At 40.0% G+C, this 19,455-nt stretch overlaps 2 protein-coding genes across 3 annotated transcripts in view; one reads left to right on the plus strand and one right to left on the minus strand.

Moving 5' to 3' along the window:
• Nucleotides 1-2,550: 2,550 nt before the first annotated feature.
• LOC124164332 (calmodulin-like protein 4) lies at nt 2,551-3,910 on the minus strand. Its single transcript, XM_046541604.1, has 5 exons — nt 3,722-3,910; nt 3,570-3,600; nt 3,338-3,469; nt 3,071-3,253; nt 2,551-2,927 (listed from the first exon to the last, which is right to left on the minus strand). Exons 1-5 carry the CDS (start codon nt 3,722-3,724, stop codon nt 2,827-2,829), a joined length of 450 nt encoding a protein of 149 aa, XP_046397560.1. The 5' UTR covers nt 3,725-3,910; the 3' UTR covers nt 2,551-2,826.
• A 103-nt stretch (nt 3,911-4,013) lies between these two features.
• LOC124164331 (mitochondrial coenzyme A transporter SLC25A42) overlaps nt 4,014-19,455 on the plus strand; it is a 101,123-nt gene continuing 85,681 nt past the window's right edge. For both annotated transcript variants that reach the window (XM_046541601.1, XM_046541603.1), the window contains exon 1: nt 4,014-4,200. The gene's annotated coding sequence lies outside the window, so the exon portion shown is untranslated. The remainder of the gene's footprint in view (nt 4,201-19,455) is intronic.

Here is a 19,455-nt window from a genome sequence, read left to right on the forward strand (position 1 = left end):
CGTGATGGATTATATGAATTTAAGTGATTACCTCTGAATCTTGGTATTACAATCAATCCTGAGATTACCGATGAGAAGGTTGTTGTTGTTGTGTCTCTGCTTTTCATTCAATTAATAATTTTCCTGGATCAAAGGCAGTCAAGCACACATACGTATATTCTTTTAGATTCTCTATATTTATTATGCTAACTGGATAAAGTGCACTGCCAACATACACATCAGCATTACCAACGTACACATCCACACTGCCAACATAACTGTGAACATCTGACCACTCCCTCCACCAAAATTTTGGGAGAACAATAAAAATTAATGAAAATTTGACGGTACACAGTAAAGGTTAACATAGTGATACAAAATTGAACTGAAAAGGAAATCACTCTCTAAATCTGATGAGCTTTGCAATGAATTCTCATGTACAGGGTACTGTGGCTGCGAGAACTTGTTGTACAGGGAAGGAACACACCGATACCTCCACTGCATAAGCACTCAACTATCACCCACCAAATCAAATCTGGTCATCTAAAAGCCCATCAATATGAGTGCACTCACCTGGCAATAACTGTAGCAAAAACATTCACCTTCAAAGCACGGAGAAGTGCAGGTGAGCGTTTACGCTCTGGCTACTACCAGCTGAGCACATTCGCATTTCTGGGCTCCTAGATGAGCGGGTTTGATTCGACAGGTGAATGTTGAGTGCTTGTGCACCGGTGGTATTGATACAGGACTGGGTGCACTGTCAACAAGAGGTTGCACAAACATGGATGGGATCTTAACAGCAGAACGCTGAGCAACAGGAAGAGTGCTAGGGTCCAGGGTTGAAGAAATACTGGGAGCAGGTAAAAACACTGGTATCCTGGGTATGAGTGCATCACTATTTAATTCCTCCCCACATGTGTTGTCTGAAACAGTGGCACCAGGTTAAGCCAAGTGCACCTGTGCAGAGCCAATTATTTTAACATTTGTTCCAAATAAGGGTTTATGATTAGGTGACAGCCTTACTTCTTATTGGTGTGAAAATCAATAAAAGTCCTATGAAAAAAACGCTTTTCCATTACCACCACCCATTTCAATGGTCAGATTCCAATAAGCAAAGCCAAAGCTAAGATTTTTGTTCACAGTTTTGACTGGCAGTGGTCTTGTTCATGTGAAAAACTTCCACCCATTTATTATAGTTATCAACACAACAGATGAGTCACATGATTAAGAAAGAAAAAAATCTATGCGATTTCTTTACCATGAATGCAGAATTGCTTTCTTTGAAACAGTTTCAACCAAAATAGGTAGGTGATTGCAATGAACACTAGGAGTACATTGATTGTTCTATGCCCTTATTGATGTGCAGGCAAAGCTAACCTTGATATTCATCCCACTATGCCTGAATGACCCAACCCTCATGTAACAATGCAAGCACTCTTTACATGCCAATATACCGTGCAATGAGAGGTGCAAATGAAATCTCAAGGGACTTTTTTGCTTCCTCTTCCACCTTCAAAAGATACGTGAGAGACAATGGTTCTCGACTGTTTTGCCTTTTTTAATGTAATATCTATATTCCTATTTAAAATTTGTCTTATTTCAGTTGTTACTATTGCCATGATATTTTTATTTGAAGTTTTTCCTATATATACTTGATGTCTCTTTTTACTTTGAACAATTGTAATCAATGTACAACGACATAAAGGATTTTCTGTTAACCCGTTAAATAAATATATTATTATCCTAGATCTTAGCACAATAGGGACTATGACTTAATCAGTGAACATGACACTCTCCTCTTCTACAGATAAGGCAAATCTAACATCAAAATAAGACATAAGTAGCACATTTTACTGGCTAATATTTGATGACTATGGACTTAACTTGGTTTAGCACCAGGTCATTGTCAGTTTCTTCAAATACTCTAAAGGTCGTCTTATATGGGGCATTTTGTAACGTGTGTACGAAGGCACAGTCAAAATTGCATCGTGTAAAGCAGTGAATTGCTAGAACACATGCGGGAATACGTGGATGGGAGATGGCAAAATATCCCCTGTACTAATTTCGTCCATGCATTTGCGCAATTCCACGCCATTTTAGAATGTAATGCAGTTCTAACCTGCACAATTACATGCCCCGTGTAAAAGGACCTTTACACTGCTAAGTGGCAAATTATCCATAAAATAACTGTATCTAGGGAAAATTTTTGCATTGGTAAGCATGGCAAGGTATCAGCTGGACCCATTTTATCTGTTCTGAGGTACTCTATGATGTAATTTTTTTCAATGTGACTGCCCAGTGCTGCAATTGTAGAGCCAAATCTAGATCTTTGAACTTGTCCCTTCTGGGGCAAACAAAATTTTCAAAGCTGCATTGTCAATCACTGGAATGAATTTCCTGTCCCACAAGATTTTATTGAATTTGGCAAGGGCAACCACGATGGCTAGAGCCTCCCTTTCTATCTGGGAATATCACTTTTGGACAGTCTACGGGAATGCGATCCGAACAACACAGAATATGATCGTGACTCATTTTCCCAGATTATAAGCAGGTGAATAACAATGATTAACATAACAATAAATAATATTTATTCTCAAAAATTTACATATCATAAATGTTCCAAATGCAATGATCCCTTCACATGTTAAATATGCAATAAATAAAATAATGACAAAAATGAATACACCTCCACCAATGCTTTTCAAAATCTTTCATCAATTAACAAGATGTAAAATAAAAAAGAATGTGATTGGAATGCAAGGCAAGTATAGATTTAGGCACCGTTGGCGTCCAACTTATTTCCAGGTTTTTTAATTGGTCCTCAAGATGAAATGCATCCCATGATGTTTAGTAGTAATCAGGAACTGGGGCGCATGCAATTTTAACAAAATCTTCATACCTCACCTGCCCATTCGGGGTGACATTAGCTTCCCGAAAAATCTGTTCCACTGAAACATAATAAAGATCTGACTGAAACTAATTACCTCAGGATCTCACGTCACAAATGGCTTCCATTTGATAATCCCATTATCAGTAAGGTTCCAGTGCTCACTGGAGTCGTCACTGATAATGTGTGGGTAAGTAACGGTACCTTCTTTGGGTGTTAGCCTCTCGCCCCATTTCAACAAGATGTGCCGAAGTTGTTTCGCCGGAATCGTCCCTTTTCTAGCATGATCGCCAGCTTTAAAGGCTTCGACTACCTCTTTGGGCAGATCTTCCACGGTACTATGGATATGCATCACATCCAAAAAATCTGCGAATGACATCTTCCCACCTGTAGAGTGCGAAATTTTTCACTTTGTTAGATTTAAAAAATCTCCTGACATCAATTATCACGGAAAAAGAGTCGCTGAATTACCTTTATCTTTCAAATATTTCTTCAACTCGGCAATAGTTGGACTCATACCCAAAGACCTCATAATCATAGTCAGCTCATCAAGACTTCTTATTTGCCCACTTCTAGCAAACAGGTAGAAACACTCACGGAACTCTAGAATTAAACAAATCAAATTAAAAACATGAGGAAAAAGTCAGAAAAGGAATAAATTAAGGTCTATTTCTGATAAACGAAAGAGACGCTGCCAACTCACCATCGATATCCTGCTCACGAAAATAACGCGCCTGGAAAAAATAAAAATTTACGTGTGATTTATCGAACCCAGAAAACGTTTCGCCATAACTTTTCAAGTGTATTCCAACAACTTCTTAAAATAATGCTTTTCACAGATTCACACGGACTCACCATTTTGTTTCCAACTCACACCACTCCCTTCTGCCGCACAACTGACAGAAGAAATGGACGGAACTCCTTGATCTCTACTGATTACAATTATCTCTTCTATCAAGGCTATTTCAGAGAAAGAGTGGGAGCAGCTACAAAATCGCTTGAGTAAAAAATCGTGAAAAGGAGACACTAATTTTTATCATCCGTGTAACGACACTTTCACGGGCTTTAACTTTGTTTTGCTTGGCTAAACAATTGAACCGAGGAAAACACTAGCAGACGTCACTGTCGTCGTGCGATTCATTTCGGTGCGAGCATCTGTGGTGGGTTAGTGCGTGTTGTTTCCATTCCGTGGAGTTTCATCAAAAAGTGTGGCTTGTGTCGAATTATGTAGGTCAAAACTGTGATTTGAATACCAGTGGATTTGCTGAAGTTTGAACATCTGAGAAGATCGCGCATTTTCGAAATAATAAGTGCAAAGAAAGGACCCAACCTCGGTAAGTTTTTAAAAAGCAGTCCTACCATGATTGCCCCAGCGTAGAAAATTCTGCGTCTGTGGCTATTTGATGCCAATTCTTGGCTTGATTATGAAGATTTTTATTGGAAAACTGCTGAAAATTTATGTCGCGCCTTGCTAGTTAAAATTACATTCCCATAGGATGAGTTACATAAATTCACATTAGAATCATCTCTCTGGGTTTTGATTTTCTCTTGGTATTTCTTTTCTGAATGCGGCGTGAGTATTTAGAAATGATAAGTAAATTTAACTTTGTAATTCTGTACCAATCGTTTTCTTTTAATAACTTTATAAAGTCCGTCGAGATCGAACTACTTAAACTTGGCTTGTGGTGTTATATTAAATAGTAATAATCGACGTTAGATTATGGTGGGGTGAGTTAGATTAAATGCTGTTTTTTTTTAATATAAAGCCACAGGTTAAGTGAGTGCAGCAGAGCTAACTATAGTCAAATGGTGAGCTAAGGCAGCGTGATCCGTGTTCTTCTTGAACAGAATAGAACTTAGTTCCGTAAACTAATCTGAAGATAGGCGTAATGAGCTGACATGCAGCATCATGACAACCCACGAAGAAGTTATTAGCATAGATGGAGACTAATAAATGATGAAGATTGGTTTAATCTCTCATTTTTACATCATGCTTGGATGGAGGTGCATGGTGTGTGATCCCCACAGATGCATTCTCAGAAAACCTAACAATAATATGTATGTTTACATATATTAGTGCGGCTATCTTAATACCGCCTAAAATTATTTGACTTGTGTGTGCTATCCGCCGTGGAAAAGGTTTGTTTGGCATTGATGTTTTGTTGGCACTCTTCCAGGTAAAATTTTCTTGACGAATGTTGAGGAAATCTTAGGCGGTGAAATTAGCCGATTGTGGTTATACCCTTTTAAGGGAAGGGTATTCGTGCTTTGAGGTGTCCAGTTCATTTACCGTGAACTTGCAGCTATTGCGTATGTTATCGAATAGGTACACATGAATTCTTGTGTACCTATCTGATATTTTAGATATGAATCTGGCTTCCTCGTAATCGGAATGCTGCTGGACGAGTGATGTTATCGTACCAATTGGTCATGAATGACAACAGATTCTCAACCCATGGCTCCTTCGAGAGGAATGACATGGCTGTTATTATAAGATTCTCTTTGATGCATAGTAAAGAGAATTCCAAAATTCTCTATTCCCATAGTTTCTTGATGCTATGTATATGCATTCCGACCCGATTATTAGGCGTCAGCCTACAAGATTCCGCATAGTAGCAGCAATATTCGGAATAAGTTCTTATATTCCTTTCTAAATTCCCCGCTTGGTACCCCGTAGACTCACAGGTCGCCGCACTATCTTACGTTTTTTATCATTCAGTCTTGTGGGTGGGTTTGTTGCTGCAGTTGGCCGTCAAAAGGAATTGCTGAGTCATTATGAAGATATTTGTTAGTAGCCTCCGAAATCGTCGCATACAGCCATGGGCGGAGATTTGGGATTGGGGGCAGAGGGAGCCTGACCCCCCAACTTAAATAGTAATTTGTCAGAAAAAATACAATAATCGCACATTCAAATGCAATGAAAACAAAAAATCAAAAGTTTCAAAAAATTGAAAAATATTTTCGTTGTTTCGTCTTAGATAGTACTTCAACTGCTGTTTTCATGTTTTTTCACTGAGGCTAATTTAAACTACTTAAATAAATAAAAGATCGTAGCACTTTTCCACAAAAATTTTTACTGCGTACAACGCGTTTCGGCTAACTGAGCCATCATCTGGTACAAGACCAAAATTTGTGGAAAAGTGCTACGATCTTTTATTTATTTAAATTTGCCTAACTTCCACCAATCTGTTGCCTGAATCTGTTGAACTAATTTAAACTAATTCTCCAGGCGACGGCCCTGGGGACCCCTGGCAGGATTGCTGCCCCAAGCTCTCCAATATAAAACTCTATAAACTCCGCCCATGGATGCAGTTATTCAAGAAATAAGACGTTGCGCTTTGTCTCCCAGCTATCAGAAGAAATTCATCTTAGGTTTTCCACCAGTTGCCCAAGTTGTCCATGACCGACGTTTCGGTATCACTCGACTGGGTCTCTGTCATGATTGTTGACATGTGCCCTGATTACTGGGCTCGAGTTAAGTACCGAAACGTCACTCGTGGACAGCGTGATCCGTTGGAGTGCCCAAGAATAATTTCTCTCTTCAGTTCCCCATGTTTCGGTCATCCCTCCGTGTGGGTCTCAACCAGGGCCGGTTCTTGCCATTTTTCTTGTGTAAGCGAACCACATTCCGCACCCCCTCATGCCCTTCAACAGTGGCGTAGCCAGAGGTGAGGTCCGGGGGATCCGGACCCCCCGAAATTTAAAAGCACAATTATTTTCCTTAAAGAAAGAAAACAAATTATTGAAAAATCATGAATTTACAAAGTATGTTTTTAACAAATGAAGTTTTTTCGATTGTGAAAAGTGTTTAAATTAGTTTAAAACCCATTACTTAGTACCCTATTTTTTTTTAATTTTCCCCCCTGGTTTTGGACCCCCCCCCCTCCCGAACGGAATTCCTGGCTACGCCACTGCCCTTCAATCTCATTGTTTGATTAGTAGTGAACATTGGACTGAGCGCTTGGCGCCCTACGCTGCCGCGTACTTTGCTTACCCCTTAAACCGGCAATGGCCTCAACCTAGGGCGTAGCCACTTTTTTTGCGGGACCGGGGGTCCGTTAGAAGGCTTGCGACTGTTTTCCGCCGAAGTTCTGGTGGGTAGTTTTAAACCCCCTAACACTTCGAAGCCCGTGGTATTTTCATATGAGGGATGTGGGAAACCCAAGGTTATTTACGTTTATCTTGTCCAGTATATTTAGGAGCTGCTAAATGGCAGTACCAAAAGGCCAGATAGCTAAAGAAAGAGGCTACATAGTTCGGGTACGAGAAAAATTCACGGAATATTTTTACATGGAATCAAATGCAAAGGGCCAAGCTCAACTCGAGCTCGGGTCCCTGGCTGGAAATATACATCCCGAGGTATACTTTGGCTTAGTCTTCAAAGTGTCAACCTGTCCGTTACCCTTCTGATTGTGGACTTGTCGAAATTTTTTCGCTGCTCGTTGGTGACTTGCGGTTTTCCCATGGTCTTTTGCTAGGCCTGCGAGGGAGAGGGTCAAGGGGTCCAAAGCACTCATCTCCCGAAATTTTCGGAGGAATCTGTGTAGGAAGTGTGCATTTTAGTTAAGCCTGACTCACGCGCCCTTTTTTCAGTGCCTCAGAGTGATGTCACAGGGTTCCCACTCAACCGCGAAAACCTTTAAACCTGGAAATAGCCGTGAATTTCGTTCTAAAACCATAAAATCCTCTCAAACTTGATTGTAGAACTACAATATACCGTTCAAAAGAAAAATCGACGATCATGCTTCAAGGTCAGTAACTCGCAAACAATGTCCACGCATTTGTCTGCACACGTATATTCGAAGCGCAATCAATTATTGGTCCGAGTGCCATGACGAGACACAGACCTCAAGCCTGTGATTGGAAGACCGGTAACCAAAGTGCTCATCAATCCTTGCGAAAAATCAGGCACCTCTTCACTCCCCTGCCCCCCTCCATTTTCCCACTCTCAACATTTATCCGGCTCTAAATTTTGCTAACGATAGTCGACGTAAATAGAACACTTTCATTGCTGCGTTTTCATTGCCGTCGTTTATCCGCGTTTGGTAAATTTTTAGTAAACGTGCGTTTGGTGATTTTTATGTGATCAACATTTATTCCCAAAATAAAATGCAGACCGTGACTTTGACGAAATATAGACCGTGAAAACCTGGAAAAAACCATGAATTTTATAATTCAGTTAGAGTGGGAACCCCGTATCACCACCGATAGGGGTTTTCAGGGATCAGAAGTGTGATCGCTCGATCCATCATGAACTGAATCACACGATCATTCCCCCGTCCGTTTTGTCCAACGCTTTCCGCATTTCCCTCTGCTATTCCACGAAAAGCAAAATGTGGCGTTACAATCGCTAACAGCGGCCCTGGATGGTGATAAATCCACCTGGGCGGGATTCGAACCCGCGACCTTAAAGTGGGCAGACGGGGGCGTTACTTCGGCGCCACCGAGTCCGGCAAAAAGTTCTCCTATTAACCATACCATGCCACCCGCAATTATTATTATTATTAATTCTTCGCGTGCGTCTTTGCGACGGCTTTTAGATGCCCCTGAGTCCGTGACTGCCAATGTCAAAAGATTTTCTCCGTTAAAGAACTTGCTTTCTTGATCTTTGGAGGTAACTGTCGGCCGAGAGATGAGGGTTGCCATGGCGAGAGCGTTTGGTTAATCACCTAAAGGTCGCGGTTACACAGAACCAGATGAAGCTTTTGAGCACCCCTCGCTGTGCACGGTGGTCCAGGCATAGCAAATGTCTTCCCTAATCTTTTTGTGTGAAATTAATGTGTCCCTGACTTATATGGTGTGACCCTCACCTATCCAAACATACGCCATCCGCCCTTGCGGACGGGTCCTAGTTCGATGAGTTTCTAATTTGGTTGTACTCAATCTTTCAGGGAGAAATAGTTGGTAGGTTTTCCCACTGCCATTCCAACCATTGTTTTATTTTACGTGACACCAACGCGTGGACTACCTTTCCTCTAGTTCCTTCGATCTGGGATCCGTGGCCCTACAGACCCTACAGATGGGTGGCCCTATCTTAATGATCACCTATTAAAACTGCCTATGGTCGGAAAGTTTCCTGCGTTTGATAAGGTATTAATAATTATTTTTTAAGCCAAGCGCTACTTTCTACCAGGGTACTCTGCTAACTGCTAGCAGCCTGCATCTCAGCGGCGCACATATTCTCGCCCCAAGGTCACCTCATTTGGCGGCAGCGGGAACCAGAATGACGTCACACGGGGTTTCCCCATCATTCATACTTAGCCGTCGCGTTTTCGCGCGCTTGAAAATTTTCACTTTTCATTTAATCGCGAAAAATAGAAATAGTCATTTAAAGATCTAAAAGCGTGAAATTCGTACTCCAGGAGTAATAATCTTTCGATATAGACAATAAAAAAATAATAGGAAACCACCCTATTAATCCTGACAGTGCAGCTCTAGGGATCATAGAAACGCGCAAGCCTTTCCACCGCGGCAAGGTTGTTGCCCAGGGGAAAGGACAAGGGTACGAAAGCGTGCTAAATTTGAACAAATCGGAGACGGTAGATGTTGAAAATGTTACGTGGTTTGCTTTCGCTGAGTTGACCTTATGGTGAGTGATGTGCGATTCCCCGCGAGTTCGGCCCGCGGAAGCTCGGAGCGGATGAACCAGGAAGTGTGCATCGGGATGCCTCGCGCGAAGCTTAGTGGCTATATATGCGTCGAGTTGCTGATTGCTAGCTTTGGGGGAGGACGGAATCACCTGGCAAACAAGCCAAGAACGCCCACGGCGACAAAAAAAGAGCAGAACGCTCGGCGCGACAGGAGAGTTTGATTTCATGTTCGTTGCTGCAAGTCATGTGGTGCGTTATTGCCCATTTAGTGGCCTATCAGGAGCGTATAGGGAACAAACTCAAGGGAGAGGGGGCGCAAAAGATATCTTGAGCTTTTTTTTATTTTATTTATTTCCGTTACCCCATAAAGAGCACATTTACGGCTTTTACAATGGGGTATTAACAGTTTACAATGAAGGGCATTCACACACGCCCATGCCCTGGATAAGGGTAACTTACCCAGGAGGGGCTCGAACCCGAGACCTTCGGTTTGGCAGGCGAGGACTTTACCCCGCCGCCATCGAGGCCGGCAAATCGTAAATATAAATAATTAAGTGAAATGCAGATTTTAAGAACGTTTCCTAGTTAACTTTTAGTACGCATGTACAAGACAATGCCATGTTATGATATAGAAAAGTTATAATATTGGTTTTGCAATGTTAGGCAATAGGGTATTTTCCTTCATAAGAGAAAACGAAAGGCATTGATTGCGTTTCGTTACCCACCATTAATGTATTAATAATATACAAATTATTTGGTTTTACAAATCCCAGTTTAGACGAATGGGAATGATCAATTTTATTATCATTTGAAAAAGGACAAATTGGCGCCCATGCGATGCCACTCCATGTGACGTCACAGGGACCTATTTTCTATACGAGTTGATAGGAGTTTTACATCGTCTGGGATTACCTAAGCATGCATGAGGCACAGAGCTCAGGGAAACATGTCTTAATAATCACCTATTAAAACTGGCTAAGGTCGGAAAGTTTTCTCCGTTTGATAAGGTATTAATAATCCTTATTTAAGCCAGGCGCTACCTCCTAGCAGGGTACTCTGCTATCTGCTAGTAGCCTGCATCTCAGCGGCGCACTTATTCTCGCCCCAAGGTCACCTCATTTGGCGGCAGCGGGAACCAGAATGACGTCACACCGGCTTTTCCCAGCATTCATACTTAGCCGTCGCGTTTTCGCGCGCTTGAAATTTTTCATGTTTAATTTAATCATGAAATACAGATATCGTCATTTAAAAATCTAAAAGTGGGAAATTCGTACTCCAGGAGTAATAATCTTTCGATATAGACAATAAAAAAATAATAGGTAATATACCTATTCGGGCGGCCGCTAGGGGGGGCGCCCCCATAAGTATCCGCCACTGTCCCCGCCTCCCCTGCTTCGTGATATTTGTTAGCATTTTAATCCCCTTCCCAGGTTTCAGGCCGTTGATAATGGAAAACTACTTCTGACTGTGAGTGGTGACCAGAACAAATTGTTGGGGTGTAGAGAGGGTTGTAATTTAGAGTAGGTTCATTTCATTGATAGCGGTGAAAGATAACACCCTTTGAAAATATAATTCGGTGCTCTTTAACGAAAGCTCTGAGTCTCGGAGACAAAGTTAGACAGGTCTCGGAGACTTCAATCAGGGTGACCGGAAATCCGGGAATAATCGGAAAGTTTTAGAACCCTGGTATTATTCATTAATTTTTGCTCCAACCTGAAATTTCAAAATCTTTTATTTCAAATTCACATCACGTATACTTTTGCGAATACAACCCCCATTTTCTGGCCTAAAATGTGATTTTCGCAATTTATTAATGATAATTTTATGTGCATATATGCTTTACAGTGTATTGTTTTCATTTTAAATTGGACCGTATGAAAACATAAACTTATCCATATAACTCTTTTTATAATGATGACGATTTTGAGTTGCCAAGGGAGACGTCCGTAAAAAACTCTAAGTGTAAAATTGTAAAGTGTAAAATTTCTACCACGAAGTATTAATTATTTAAAGTAGGAACGTAAAATAATACATAAATATAATATCATTTAAAAGCATTGATGTAATTTTGGGTGTTTTAATATTCTTATCTATTCCAGTAATCACGTAAAATTAACCTTGAATTATGTAAAAGTTCCCTGGAAAACGTGGAATAATGCATGAATTTTTCTGCTTTGGTTGACTGAACACCTTATCGATTGCTGACTATGGACACGCATTATTCTTCCGAACTCTCGAAACGAAGTCTCAGAATACTAATGGCGACTTAAATTTTAGTAATTTTCCTTCAGTTGACACAGAATTCAGATAATTATGCAAGACTGGAGTCACTGAGATCTCTTGGAGACTGATTCTCCAATCAACACGGTTCTGATGTATCGAGTCTCGAGAATTACCTCGGAGAATTTTAGCAGATACGTCGTCATGTCTACTCTGCACCCCCGAAATGTACATCCTATCGAACTGATCATTTCCCGTAATTTTTTCGTACCTAGAGCCTGTGAATTTTCGCCTTACAACTTTTATAACGACATCAGTGGTTCATTTGCATGGAAGTGGATAAAAAATATCGTAATGCCACATTTTGTCTTTGGCAAAAAATATTCATCTCGCACAAGTTCGAACAACCTGACTTCTTTAAGTATAATGTAGATACCGCTCCTTTACCATTATGCCAACTCATTCACGGACTCCATAGGTCTCGCTCACGGTCTCACTCTGAGTGTATGCGTCGAGTAATGCTAGGGAAGAAACCATATTGTTGCAGTGTCACTTATTCGAACTGAATTTTACACGGATTGGAATTATTTGAGGTGATGTTGCGGCAGATCATTTATTTATTTTATGTTCACTATCTCTCATCAATAGACTTCAGCGTTCTTTGTACGAAAATGTATCGAACTTTGACGGATCGGCTAATTTACGAGAGAAAATGAAATGAAGTTCTGGAGGTGGCTTTATTGTCTTGCGTGAGTTGCACAATTCAAGTGGTATCAAACATTGCACATATCCCGTATATATTTCCCTTTAACGCTGTAGCAATGGTAATATTGCGGGAGATGGGGGTGTTGTTCAGATTGCCTTTCTACTGGTGTTATTGAAAATACTGAAACTCCATTTTGAACTGACACAGTTCGGCGAAAGTGGCGCCGCTAAATTTGTTGCAATACTTTTGAATTCGGCTGTACATCTTTATCTACTTGATGTATTGCGAGCTGCCTGCAACACGTTTGGCTGGGAGTGAGAATATCTCCCTAGCATACAATAGGCTACCTACGTTTAGGTGCTAGTTCAGTGACACGCGTGTAAATGTAGCAGGGGTTAGCTCTCACCAAGTGCTGTAATAATAATAATAATATTTTATTGTCCATAATGGCTTGTCTACACTGACGTAGAATTCATCAGTTACATGCATAAAATTAGTGAAAACTGAAAGAGAAGCTTTCAGTGAAATTTATATCAGTTTGATTTTTTACATACAAGATACCTACTCTTCCACAGAATAAAAACAAGGCAAATTTTTGTCTATTTCTTGTGTGTGAGTGGGTCAGTGGCGTAAGCGGAAGCTTCGTAAACCTGAATGTGTGTGTGATTGAGACCTACGCGGGAATTTGTCCCTTACAGCAAATCTGTTAGGTGAGTGAGTGAGCTGCGCGATTGTTTTCGTAGTGTTTTAGCTTAATTTTCGTGTATCACCCCACTGTCAGCCTTGTAACTTCCCACCCACCACCTTTTGCCCAGCAAAGGGTGCGGCCTTGGGGAATTTATTTTCTTTCTAAAATCGCGTTTTATTAAAAAAATTAAATGCTTTTTTAAAGTCATTCGTGTGGTTACTTTTTATTAGTGGAGGATGAGTATCATACATTTTACTCGAGCAATAATCTGGCCCTTTCTGATGAAGTTGTAGCTTGCGGGAATTGACATGAATGTCAATCATACTTATGGTGACATGTGAATGAATGGAATTGTTTTGGTTGTAGAATTGCATTTGTTGTAATGCAATTATTAAAGACATATAGATAAAGGTACAATGCAGCGTCAGTATTTAAACTGTACGAGCGTGATGCGCCCGCTCCCAGCGGGCTTCCCCCGCTCTTTTCAATGCAGGCCCACAGAGGGATAGGCGCGTTTCTAATTTTAAAATGTAGAAAAAAAAGGCAGGGTATAATGTACAAATTTAATTGGAATGTTCATATACAAATTGAGGTCAGAGGACCTCTTTAAACGCATCATTGGAAGTAATTACACTATCCTTTGTTAAACGCACATGATGACTCTTACTTACGTATCAACAGGAGACTTGAATGTGGAATCAGCCGCATTTAGATAAAAGTTATTTAAAGAATGCGAGATATTGTTGCAAATGAACAAATGTATCAGTTTGTGCGCCGTTAACGTCAGAAATATTTACCGTTTTTTTTAATTACTTAAAAACCAATTTTAGGAAACAATAGCAATATTTAGGAAGTAAGATATGCCGTCGCATATTCTCTGATAAATTCTGTGCATTTTGGTACCTCATTTGTAGAGTTTGGTTGCGTATAAGTTGACAAAAAGGTATCTATACAGTAGAAATAATATAGAAGATTAAATAAGGTCTACATGAAGTACGCTTTCTTAGGTAGTTTAGAAAACCTATATTAATGCGAGGTCGAACTGAAGCATTCAAATCTCTTACATCGTGCGCCAATTTTTTTCCTTTCTTTGCACTTCAAATTTCTCTTCGGGCCGTTTTGCACGGGGCACGTCATTGCGCAATCTGACGTACGTACGAAGGCGCAATCAAAATTGCATCGTGTAAATGCCGTTTTACACGGGGCATGGTATTGCGCAGGTAAGAGCTGCATTAATTTCTGAAGTGGCGTGGAATTGCGCGAATGCATGAACGAAATTAAAACAGGGGCTATTTTGCCATCTCACGTCCCCGCATTCTTGCATGTGTTCTAGCAATTCACCGCTTTACACGATGCAATTTTGACTGCGCCTTCGTACACACGTCAGATTGTGCAAGTACGTGCCCCTTGTATAAACGGCCTCAAAGCGGTGAATTGCTACACATGCGAGAATGCGTGCATGCCAGGCACCAAAATAGCCTCTGCTCTAATGCCGAGCTCGCATTCTCGCAGTTTCAATTTGTTTTCAGTGCACAATGACGTGCACCGTGTAAAACGGCCTTTACATGTTAACTGTTCAAGATTTATTTAGGCGGCTTGCTGGGTAATATGTGAGTGTAGATGGACTAAATTTATTATAAACAGGTTTAATTTCTTAATTTACCATAGGTTAGAGTGCAGTTTCAGTTCGAAATGCAAGAGTCGTTCATAAATTTCCTGAATAAAGTCTGTGTATCCTACATATTCATAGTACGCAGTAATTAAATCGAAACTTGAAGCTTTTACGTGGTGGAAGGGCTCCATATTAATAATGAAATACAATTTGTTACTTCCACAAAATTCACAGAGTTTCTATTTATTACCGGTTTCGGCTATTACACATACAATACTATACATAGCCGAAACCGGTGATAAATAGAAACGCTGTGAATTTTGTGGAAGTAACAAAGTGTGTTTCACTATTAATACGCAGTAATTAGTGCAAATGTTTCAGGCTGGGTTTGAACTTCCACCAACATTCTCTGTGCTACAGTATTACGTAGAGCAGAGGTAGCTTATGCTTTGAAAATGCTGCGGTACATCGCGGTGCCTTTGTTGGGAGCTAATCTGACTTGGAATATAGATTTTATTTAATGAGTGTTGTTTGTCTCTTTTGTTGCACAATATTATTCAACCCTTTGTTTATTAATCCAATGTAAAAGGTCTTCTTGACTGCTTTTGGAATTGATGCTAAATAAATAAAGTCCATGAGAAGCATTATTACAGAAATTGATCTCAACACAGGTCGGTTGATGTCAATGTCCCAGCTCTTATCGCAGTTGGAGACTAGATCATTATGTGACTACTGCCTCGTCTTTTTAGAGAGAGTTTAGCTTCCTCAACTCCCAGACCTTGTGCCCAGGCGATGATTCATGCCTATAAGACGACTTTGCATTATCTATTTGTCGAAAGTGACTGCTTAAAAGAACACAGTAAGGTTTAGATGACTTGCGTGCTTGCTAAACGCGATAAACAACGTTAGAATGTCACGTAATGCACCCAGTTTTCTCTTCTCTCTCCGAATCGGTACGTTCGACCTTACAGAAATTCTAACCGCGACTCATTGTGACAAAGTTGTAATGTAGGAAAAAAGTAGCTTCTCCTCGGGAAAATATTTTTTTAATGACCAAAGGCCATTTTTATTTGTGTTCCTATAATCTCACTGTGAAGTATTTGTTTCTCAAATGTGTGCATTCTAAAGGCAAGCCATAGGCTCGCTTTAAATGTTGTATATTATTAATAACATCATCGTTGATTTGTTCCTCGTTGTATTTTTATGCCTTCATCAGGCCTTTTTTTTGAAATGAATATGATTTGTTTATTTGAAAAATTGAACAAATGAATCAATTTTATCAAAAAAATTATATTCATTGCAAAAAAGTCCCGATGAAGGTATCAAAATATGCCGGAACGTTGGCCAAAATTTTTGCATTTCATTCATAAAGACCTACACTCCTAGACGCTGATCAAACATTAAAAATTGAGAGCAAGAGATGAAAAAAAACTCGATTATTATTTTCGATATTGATAGATATGAAAGTAAAGAGAGGAGTATTTTGCCAAATATGGATTCGTCTCTCACTTCTCGAGCGATTTTGTAGCGGAAATCGTCGACATTAACCTTATAGCAGATCAATTTGTGACGTCACAACCTCATCTCGAGTGGTTCACCGTTCCTCCGCCTCCTACTCCTCTGTCTTTTGCATAAGTCTCGCGTATTTTGTTGTTGTCCTAAATCTTATGAGCGATTTCTTTCCCTCACGGAAATTTTATCCTACGGAGGAGTAAACGAACCAGAACCCTATTGACGTCATCAACTAATGAGAATTTGGCATAAAATTTCGCGTTTTATTTATTTTAAACGGGAGAACGGCAACGTAAGGTAGATATTTTGTCGTTACGTATCATTTTAATTCCACATAATACTTAGCGAGCCGCCTCTAGGGTGTTTTACGTATTTGCGTATACTAACGAAAAATGCGTCCGCATTCATGCTGAGGCAAAAATTGCCAACGGTTAGTATAGGGCAATAAAAAAAAATGCGATGAGTTGCCATAGCGAGTGACGCTATTAATGTTATTAATCGAGGCATTCTTACTAGTGGGAGGAAATATTGACATTTTAAATTCTCTTTCCCTTCCATCTACCGAATTCTTTATGACGAAAACCTTTTTTGCATGTTAAGAAATAAGTTCCAGGCCAGGAAGAAGTCGATTGAAAGAGAGGAAGTTGAAGCTGAATTAGATTTTTAAAGAGCCACACACTTGGAAATTCGTCGTAGGAAAAATAAAAGATTCATCATTCTACGGTAATAATTTAAGGTTCTGGGCAACATGTTTCGCAGCACTGAAACATCCGGCTTTGAGAAGTACTGCTGATGCTGCAGATAAAATTGAATATTATTTAAACAATATAAATTCACCAGCCCGTTACTTGTTGATGTGACAACGCGTCGTTTATTTTAACGTTGCTATGGCTCCTGACGGTTGGTTCCAATTGGCGCGATGAGGAAAAGGACTTCATACCAATCGCCTTTTAGAGAACGATTTTTCTGCGAGATCATCCATCCAATATTTTGTCATCGATATATCCGGCAGTTTTTTGAGTTGTTTAATGAATGGAAGGAAATAATCTTCTTGCAACTAAAAATACATAGAAATGAGGAAATAATTCATCAGATGCTGCATATCAGTGGCGCAGCGAGGGGGGGGGACAAACCCCCCCCCAGAGCTCAGATAATTTTTAATTTTAATCAATTTTACTTAATTGGATTGATATTACTAATAGAATTGTGTAAGGATTAACAAAATATCCCTAAGAAATCCGTAGAACTCTCAATTTTGAACTATATTCTATATTATTTCTACTGTATAGATACCTTTTTCTCAACTTATACGCAACCAAACTCTACAAATGAGGTACCAAAAATGCACAGAATTTATCAGAGAACATGCGGCGGCATATCTTACTTCCTAAATATTGCTATTGTTTACTAAAATTGGTTTTTAAATAATTGAAAAAAAACAAAAACAAAAACCGGTAAAATTCGAGGAATCAAGCGAGATGGAGAGGAATTGATTCATAATGAAACACTGACTTGCAATTTTCCACAAAAATAAAATTTTATTCGACTCGAGTTTCGATGTTACTACATTTTCAAAATTTTTTTTTGTGGAAAATTGCAAGTCAGTGTTTCATTTTCAAAAACCGGTAAATATTCCTGACGTTAACGGCGCACAAACTGATATATTTGTTCATTTGCAACAATATCTCGCATTCTTTAAATAACTTTTATCAAAATGCGGCTGATTCCACATTCAAGTCTCCTGTTGATACGTAAGTACGAGTCTTCATGTGCGTTTAAAAGAGGATAGTGTAATTACTTCCAAATGTTGTGTTTAAAGAGGTGACCTCAATTTGTACATGAACGTTCCGATTAAATTTGTACATAAGACCCTGCCTGTTTTTCTACATTTTAAAATTAGAAATGCGCCTATCCCTCTGTGGACCTGCATTGGAAAGAGCGGAAAAGTAATAAGTCGAAACAGAAATGTGGTGCTACCGAAGAATGGTTAAGATGAAATGGATCGCCGAGTAAGTAATGAGGAAGTGCAAATAAGAGTGGGATAAAAAATGTCATCTGAAAAGCACAAGGAGAGATGGGACCATTACGAGGCATGATGGCCTGATGAACACAATCGTTGAAGGAAAGAATGGCAAGGGACGGCCTCAAATCAGTTACGTAGGGTAGGTTATAAAGGACGTCAAAGCGAATGAATATGTCGCTATGAAAATGCTTGCGCAATGGAGAACTGCGTCAAATTAATCTTAGGATTGCTGACTCATGTTGATGATTAAAGCGCTTTGGAAGTGTTCATTATGAAGCATCGTATCAACGATGGAATGATTCGAGAAAATCATGAACAATTCATCAAGTATGACCCACCAACAGTTTTATTTCGACTATTCTGTGGCTGCCGGCAGAATTAGTTGCAATTTTTCTATGATCATTCATGTAAGATGTAATTCTTATCGAATCGCGGTGACCGAGCTACCGTTGCTACTTCGTCGGTTAGCTTCCATCCTTGACCTCTGGTTTCGAGGCATTGCACTCGCTTCGGCAAGGCTGAGCTCTCGGTGCAAACTAGCCGATAGTTGACCGAGAGTGTGTGTTTGATGCCTTCTCTTATTTATTAGCAACCATTTCGCGACGAATAACTCTCCTCACCGCCAGCCATCCTCCACGCCTACGCTCCGTCATCTGTTTATTGTTGCGCTTACGCAAGAGACCATTTGGTCCTTCGATTACGTCACGTGATTGTGGTCGGACCTTTGGCAAAGGTAGCATAAACATCTCGCAACTGTGAATGCGCAGTGAATGTTCCAGTGGCATCATCTTCTGACAAGACCCAAACCTAAGTTCTAAGCTAATGGCAAGGCGATTGGAAAATGAAACGAATTCATTAATCTCTGATAAAGCCCAAATGAGTAATGGAATTGTAGTGGGAAAATTGGAGTTCCACCATAGGAAAAATCCGTGTTTAAATTTTGTTTGTGGTGAAGTTATCTTGTGAAATCTCACTTGCTGATCAATATTTACCCAGGGTTCCCACTCGACCGTGAAAACCTTAAAACCGCGAATAAGCCGTGAATTTCGTCTGCCGTGAAAAAAAACTGGAAATAGCCGTGAATTTCGTCATAAAACCTTAGAAATCTCTCAAACTTGATTGTAGAACTACGATAGACAGATTAAAAGAAAAATCGATGTTTCGATCACGTTTCAAGGCCGAGTCACGTGCAGATACTGTCCACGCATTTTTCTGCACACGTGTATTCGACGAACAAT

Source organism: Ischnura elegans, chromosome 8 (genome assembly GCF_921293095.1).
Source record: "Ischnura elegans chromosome 8, ioIscEleg1.1, whole genome shotgun sequence".
In the NCBI taxonomy this organism is placed as follows: domain Eukaryota; kingdom Metazoa; phylum Arthropoda; class Insecta; order Odonata; family Coenagrionidae; genus Ischnura; species Ischnura elegans.